Source organism: Corvus brachyrhynchos, unplaced genomic scaffold (genome assembly GCF_000691975.1).
Source record: "Corvus brachyrhynchos isolate BGI_N302 unplaced genomic scaffold, ASM69197v1 scaffold65, whole genome shotgun sequence".
Taxonomy (NCBI): Eukaryota; Metazoa; Chordata; class Aves; order Passeriformes; family Corvidae; genus Corvus; species Corvus brachyrhynchos.
In genome coordinates, this window is record NW_008238365.1 from 2021659 (window position 1) to 2029444 (window position 7786).

Genomic DNA, 7786 nt, shown 5'->3' on the forward strand with positions numbered 1-7786 from the left:
CTTGTGCTCAGCAATTTAAAAATAAAACATTTTAGAGAAATAACATCACCTTTCCCTCCACAGAGCACGGGGAGGGGGCACAAGACCCCCAAAAGGATGGGATGAGGGTTCAGCTCCTCCTAAAGGAACCCAACTGGGAGCTTTAGCTCACCTTTAACTCTCACCTTCCTCCTCCCACTCCATCCCTGCCAAACCTCAGCACCATTAACAAATCCCTCCCCACACCCAAACAGCAGCAAACTTTTCGTGGAGGTGGATTCAAACAACAAACACACGAACAACTTGTTGGGAGTAAAAAAATAGGTTTTTTTTTTCCTTTTAATTACATCAGTTATCAAAGAAAACGACAACAAAAAAAAGCAGTGGTAACAAAAATACAAAGCTCTGAGGGTTTCTCGTTTTTGTTTGTTCTGTAATAAGCTGAGAGCATCAGTGCAATTGTTTTAATTTAACTTCTGCTCTGAGTCCCTGCTGGCAGCATAGGAGTAGGCTTTGCCCAGCACCAGCCGGTCCCGCAGCAGCTTGAAGAAGGCGTAGTAATTGCTGAAGAGGATCAGAGCCAGGGAGATCGTCTGGTGCCACTTCTCCGAGGAAATCAGAGAGTAGAGCTGGTAGAAGATGACTGCTCCTTCCAGCAGGATCAAGATGTTGAGGATTCGCAGTGGTTTGCTGAAAAAGAACTGTGGGAGAGCACGGTGAGGCACTGGGAAAGGGGTGAAACCTTTGAGTGAGGCAGAGGACTGTGAGGATTCCTCTGGGGATACACTGACTGGCTCTGGATGGAGTCACCCTTGTGACCCCAGGATTCCCCCAGCCTGGGCACTGATCCCCATCTCCACCAGCCTGAGGTGCTCAGGACATGATCCTGCTGTATTATTTATCCCTGCTCCCCGGGAAGGAGAGGGGAGCTTACGTGGAATCGGAAGTGCGAGACGTCCGAGGGCACGGCCACGTTGTAGTGCCCCACGGCCTTGTAGACATTCTTGCTGTGCTTCACCAGGACCCCCTGAGGCCACATGCACTCCTCAGTCCACCTGCAGGGAACAAGAGAATCCTTAATCCCACCTGCACAGGGCACTGGGCTCTGCTGCCTCCCCACCAGCAGCAAGGAGGAGCACGGGGATTCTGCTCCCAGTTTGGAATTGTCACCACGGCAGTGACAAACTGCAGGTAGCTGTGGCCAGGAGCAGCTGGCACCTTGCAAAAAACCAGCTCTGCCTGGCAGGGGACAGTGCCAGGGGTGTTTGTGCTGTTGGATGTGTCAGCCAACAACTCCGCTCTCATTTTTCCCTGTTTTATTTTAAGGCTGCGCTCCCCACCCAGCCAAGGGAAAACTCCAGCCCTAAGCCCAGCAGAGAATTCCTTACTGATGCTGCAGCACGTTGGAGCAGAGGGCTGGATCCACCTTCTGCCAGCAGCCCAGGTGTGCTGCAGCTTTGTGGAGCAGGTCACAGTAGCGGGCAGGGAGCAGGTACTGCATGAGGATCACCGAGGTGCTGATGGAAACCAGCAGGAAGAGCTCGCAGGACCAGCGTTTGTCGTAGTACTGAGTGTTCTGGGGGGGGGACAGGAAGGGGTGACAGGGTTTGGACACTGTGGGACACGTGTGGACAGCCTCACCTGCCCAAGGCATCACAGCACAGAGCACTGGGGCAGGGAGGTAAAACGAGGGCTCTGCACGGAGCTGTTGATCCTGCTTGGAAAAGGAGAGCCTGTGTGAGATGGAGGATGGAGAATTCCTGCAAAATATTCGTGCCACCATCACCAAAACCAGGGAGACAGCTCCTGATGCTCCCCATGCTCAGCTGATGGAGCAGGGGACAGGGACAGGCTCACCCCTCACCCCCAGACATTCAGAATTCCATTACCACAAGTAAGGACCGTCCTCCCCCAATGTGCCCCCAGTGTCACCTCCCAGCCAGGCCTCACCTTGACAAACCACACAGGCACGAAGGCCACGTAGTAGGCACTGAGCATGGAGCTCACCAGCACCTCCTTCATGCGCCAGTTGAAGTCCATCTTCAGGAACTCCACCTCGTTGCGGATGAGGTCCGGGGAGAGGCAGCAGGCGTGGCTGGGCATGGCCTCCATGCCGTACATCTGCCTCGTGTGCTGCTTCCAGGTCTCCTTGAGCACCGTCAGGTAGTCCCTGCCCCGGGCTGTCACCTCTCCCGTGTCCCTGGGGCCAATGTTGGCCACCTGGGCAAAGAGCCCCGCCTTCCGAAAGTCACAGTTCAGCTGCAGGAAGGGGATGTACATCCCGAACCTGGGGAAGCACAAGGCACGGCTGTTGGACCTTAGGAGCTGCAGCCCATCCCAGCGGGATCACATTCCCATCCCGAATTTCCCTGGAGCCCTGTGGGGCTCTGAGCTGCAGGAGTTCAAGGCTCACAGCAACCTTGTCTAATAGAAGGTGTCCCTGTCCCTGCTGGATGAGCTTTAAGGTCCTCCCCCAACCCAAACCAGTCTGGGATTCCGTGATTCCAAAGGGAAACTCCCCAAAAGAGCTCTGAGCTCAAACACAAGCAGCAAATCTCTGTGGATGTTTCCTCCTGCATCTACCAGGGAGGAGGGAGCTATTTCCACTCCAAATATTTCCTTTTGATAGTTAACAAAAAGCAGGAGCTGTTTGAATCCCTCTCCACCTGGCAGAGGAGCCCAGGAACAAAGGGAAAACAAAGCCCTGAGTTCTGTGAGCGCCATGGGAAAAGCACACAACCCTTTTCAGAAGAAATGAGCAGCAATAATGAGTAATAATTAATGCTCACATCAAGCTGAAAGAAGGGTCAGTCTTATGGATGTGTGCTGCCACTAAGGAATGTGACAAAGAAGGAGGGAGAGGTGCAGGGAAAACTCTGTCACCACGGGCAGGGACACTTTCCACAAGCCCAGGGTGCTCCAAGACTTGGGGAATTCCAGCTCAGAACCCCACAGGACTGCAGGGAGCCTCCCCCTGGATTTAGGGTGGATCCTCCAGCCCTGAGCCAGGGATACTCACGGGTAGCACAGGAAGAGGAGGTTGAGGAAGGAGTAGGTTCTGAAGAGGTGGATGATGGAGCGACACAAACTCCAGCCCGTGCCTGTGAGGACGGCGAAGCGAGTGACCACCAGGAAGATGGAGCGTGGCAGGGAGACTTTGCCACTCTGGGAAGCCTGTGGGACACAGGAGAGAGCTGGGCAGAGCTGGGCATTCCCTCTTCTTCAAGGGGAAAACTCAATGTGTACATTCGTAAGTAGGAAGGAAGTGCCAGTGACAAGTTGACATCAGGACACGGAGGCTTCCTGTGGAATCTGGGCTCTCCAAAATCTCTGGAATCATTCCTCAAGCTGGAGTGAGGAGAGTTTCTAGTTAAGGTCTGGTAGTCACCAGTGCCCAGCCCACTCTGCTGGCACTGCTCACGATGGGATGCTTCCACAGTGAGCAGACACCCACCTGCCCTGGCTCTTCCCTGGGGAAAGCTGGAGTGATGGAGAGAACAGGAAAAGAGCCAGATGGGAGGAGAGAAGCACAATCACTACAGTTTAGCTGAGACAGAAATTCAGGGAGAGTCACAGAAGGACACAGAGCCAGCAGGAGCAGCAGTTTGGGGCGCTCGGTTCTGTTCTCCGCTCCTCCCACTGGAAACCACGCCTGGAATTCTGACTTGGGAATCTCACAGAGGTTTTCAGGGAAGGATGGAGGAGTTTGGAATGGCAGAAGGGACACAGAGCTTTACAGATCTCCTGGAAGGACAGCTCTGACTTTACCTCCTTGACGATAGCACCGATGAGCCGCCGTGCCAGGACGATGGTCGTCACCGTCAGCACGTTGAAGTCAATGAGGTGAAAGTTCTGTGGGGACAAAACCAAAATGATTCCATTTCCCTGAAGCACCAGGAACCCACATTCAACACAGAAACTCCCAAATTATTCTCTTCTCCTCAGACTCTTTTCCAAGAGAATGCCAAGCAGGCAGCCAGAGCCCAAAATGTGGAAAACAAGGAGTTGCAGAAGCAGCACTGAAGGGTTGTAGAGTCAGCTGTAGTTTTTAATCAAACCTCTCTCTAAAAGTTTATGATTAGTGATCCAAGAGACAGCCTGGGAGTGCCAGCTGCCCTTTGGTGCTTACCAGGGACGTGTGAGAAGGAGGATGGGAGGGTGGGTACCACCACACCGTCTTGTAGATGTTGATGTAGTGGACAAAGAGGGCGACGAGGTGGCAGAAGAAGAGCTGCAGCTCGAACAGGACGCTCCTCTCCACGGGCAGCTCGGGGATCTTGCAGTGCCGCAGGGGGACGACGGTCTGAGCTGCCAGAGGGGGGCTGGACAGGCCTGTCCCTGAGCCACTCCTGCCAGGGGAAGCCAACAGCCAGGGGTGAACAGGGGAAATGTTCTCCAGCTCCCCCCACCCCCCCCCAGGTCTAAGATTGATTGGGAAACTCAAGCCATCAAGAGCTGGCACAAATCACAAATATCAGCACGCCAGGGTGACTCTTCAGGCAGATGTGAGCAGGGATTTGCTCACACACAGCAATATTTGGGCCCGGGCCAGCCACCAGCACCAGGACATTTGATATGAAATCCCCTGCGTTGATCAGGTTCAAACCCAGGGTTGTGTTGTGCTACTCGAGGGACAAGCAGTGGCTCTCTTAATTAATTGGAAGCTTTCAGTCCTCAAGTTGGTATTTACATATCTAAGAGTGCTTGAACATGAAAGGCAGAGCAATTACACACAAGCCCTTGTTCATTCTTCACCTTCTGTTCACCTGAGAAGGAAAAACGAGTTTAGCCAGAGGTGCCTATTCCTGTGTGAGCACATCCCAGACTGATCCTCTGAATCAAAGGGAATTAATATCTCCCAGATTTATCTGCAATCTCTAAATAACAACAGGCAAAGGAATCTGGGTGTGGACCTCAAAGGAACTGCAGAGCATGAACTGCTACTGTAAATCCCCAAATGAGATCCCAATCGTGGAGCGTGGCTGCAGAAGTGCTGATCCAGGAGGATGCAGGAGGATGGGGCCAGGGTTTAAAACACGAGGTGGAGAACCTAAAATAAGGCCGTGAGTGAGGGGAAAACCTGAGCTCTCTGAAACTCCCAGATTCCCAAATTCATGGTGATTCAGCTCCTTGGGATTGATAAATCATGGGATCACAGAATGGCTTGGGCTGCAAGGGACATTAAGGATCATCCAGGGCATGGGCAGGGACACCTTCCCTTATCCCAGGCTGCTCCAAGCCCCGTCTAAGCCGGCCTTGGACACTTCCAGGGATCCAGGGGCAGCCACAGCTTCTCTGGGAATTCCATTCCAGCCCCTCCCCACCCTCCCAGGGAAGGATTTCTCCCTAAAATCCCACCTAACCCTGCCCTCTGGCAGTGGGAAGCCATTCCCTGTGTCCTGTCACTTCATACCCTTGCAAAAAGCACGGCTCTGGCTCACTCGGAGGTGAGCTGGGCTGTGATCTGTGCATTCCCTGCCTTGGGATAAGGCCCTGGGAGTGTGCTTTCCCAGGAAAGGTGGATTGCTCCACCTTCTGTGCCCTTGCAATGACTTGTCTGGATAACTGTATCCCTACAAATTCCCTGGCTCAGGGCCCTCAGCAGGGAGTGTGCTGAGACAGACCCAACATTTTCTTTGCAGAGTAAAGAAAGCACCTCCTGTTTATGCTGCTGCTGCTCCCTCCTCCTCTGCCTCAGTGACAGAATCCAGCTGGATTTGATCCTAAAAAAACCCTACAGAGCCACATCACCTGAGCTAAACTCTGCCTGACACCAAGTTCAGGGCGCAGGAGATGCAACAACCCGAGCTGGGCTTTGGATATAAAATTGTCTCTATTTTTATTTCTCATTCCATGGTCACTGAAGGGTTTGAACTCTCCTGGGAGCCCGTCCTGAAGGGTCTCAGGGACACCCATCCTAATTACAAGGGACAAAGCAGGATGTGGGAAAAGGGAGCTGGGAGTTAACAACCTGCTGAGCCACAGGAAAGCGAGCTGGGAATGGTTTCAATCTGCCGGAGGGCTGGGTTAGACGGGATTTGGGGAAGAAATCCCTCACTGGGAGGAGCTGGAATGGATTTCCCAGAGAAGCTGTGGCTGCTCCATCCTTGGAAGCGTCCCAGGATGGGTTGGAACAACCTGGGATAGGGGAAGGTGGTGGGGAGTGGGATGAGCTTTAAGGTTGGGGAAGGGGATGAGCTCTAAGATCAAGGAATGGGATGAGCTCTAAAGTTGGGGAATGGGATGAGCTTTAAGGCCAAGGAATGGGATGAGCTTTAAGGTCAAGGAATGGGATAAACTTTAAGGCCAAGGAATGGGATGAGCTCTAAGGTCAGGGAATGGGGATGAGCTTTAAGGTCAGGAAATGGGATGAGCTTCAAGATCAAGGAACGGGATGAGCTCTAGGGTCAGGAAATGGGATGAGCTCTAAGATCAAGGAACGGGATGAGCTCTAAGGTCAGGAAATGGGATGAGCTCTAAGATCAAGGAACGGAATGAGCTCTAGGGTCAGGAAATGGGATGAGCTCTAAGATCAAGGAACGGGATGAGCTCTAGGGTCCTCCCCACCCAAGCCATTCCACACCAGAGGTGTCCCCAGCTGTCCCTGGAGCTGGGAGCAGCCCGTACCTGGTCCGGGAGCGCACGCCGGTGACGGAGGAGCCCGAGGAGTGTCCGGAGGCCCCGGCGGCTCCGGGCTCGCACAGGGGGTTCCGGCAGTAGGAGGTTCTGTTGGGACCCCGGCGTCCCCCGGCCATTCCCAGGAGCTGGGGGGGGATTCCTGGCTGCTCACTGCAGGCTGGGCTCAGCCCTCACCACTGCAGGGAGACATTGAGCATTTATTAACGAGCATTTATTAACGAATTAGCATTTAGTAGATCATTGATTGATCATTCCGGGCCTCTCCATCACCGCCCTGACCCGTTGCTCTGGGATAATTCAACTTTCTCCACCTTTTTTTTTTCCCCAGGGAGCTCCAAGCTTGCTGAGGTGCTGGGAATTCATCACTTTATACAAGGAATTCCCTTTTTTTCCTCAGGGAGCTCCAAGCTTGCTGAGGTGCTGGGAATTCATCACTTTATACAAGGAATTCCATCTGCCAGGCAGAGACGCTCAAGAGATGCTCAAAAACTGGCCCCAAGGACTCGGGAATTTGGGGATGTTTTGGTGCATTTTACTCAGTTTTGTGTTGGAATTGAAGGTTACAGCTCTTTAAAATTAATATTTTATTGTTGGCTCTTTAAGATGGGATAAAACACCACTTTTTTAGGGTATTTGTTGTTTTATGTTTTGATGGCATTGAGGTCATGCTCAAATTTAGCTTTTCCAGTGCTTGCTTGCCACACATAAAACTCATCCCAAGGTGTTCCAAACTTTCCCTGGATCCTGTTTAACCACAGGAGAATCCACACAACACGAAATGATAAAAACCCCCCATTTCCAAGTGAAATCTGAGCTGTGAGGGAAACTCAGGGCAGACCAATGACTGAACATTCCTTTTCCTGGTGGGTCATTTCCAGCTTGCACCGCTTTGGAATTTGCATCCGGAGCAACAAAATAAGTGCTGAAGGTTTAGAGACTGATCTTAAAGGAGTTTTAAAGCTGATGCTGAGCTCGGGAGTTCTCCAAAAACCCTGTCCTAGAGCTGGATCTTGAGGGACACCTGGGAGCTGCTGGTTTGGGGGAGCTGCTGGGATGGTTTTTGGGAACTGCTGGAGCTCTGGGAGCTCCGAGGAAGCTCTGAAGGAGCAGTGGAAGCTGTGAAGGCACAGACCTGGGGGGTTTGGGGTCCCCAGAGGTGGGGGAAGGA

The 7786-nt window shown here is 52.7% G+C and overlaps 1 protein-coding gene across 3 annotated transcripts in view; it reads right to left on the minus strand.

Annotated features, from left to right (window-relative positions):
* Positions 1 to 285: 285 nt before the first annotated feature.
* TMEM39B (transmembrane protein 39B) overlaps positions 286 to 7786 on the minus strand; it is a 15048-nt gene continuing 7547 nt past the window's right edge. For 2 of the 3 annotated variants that reach the window (XM_017736216.1, XM_017736214.1), the window contains exons 3-10: positions 6607 to 6794; positions 4109 to 4328; positions 3748 to 3831; positions 2999 to 3153; positions 1930 to 2266; positions 1368 to 1693; positions 914 to 1034; positions 286 to 680 (exon numbers count right to left, since the gene is read on the minus strand). In XM_017736216.1, coding sequence (XP_017591705.1) covers positions 444 to 680; positions 914 to 1034; positions 1368 to 1693; positions 1930 to 2266; positions 2999 to 3153; positions 3748 to 3831; positions 4109 to 4328; positions 6607 to 6734 — 1608 coding nt within the window. In that variant the 5' untranslated portion in view covers positions 6735 to 6794 and the 3' untranslated portion in view covers positions 286 to 443. The remainder of the gene's footprint in view (positions 681 to 913; positions 1035 to 1367; positions 1694 to 1929; positions 2267 to 2998; positions 3154 to 3747; positions 3832 to 4108; positions 4329 to 6606; positions 6795 to 7786) is intronic. The other variant, XM_008635093.2, reaches the window with a different exon arrangement.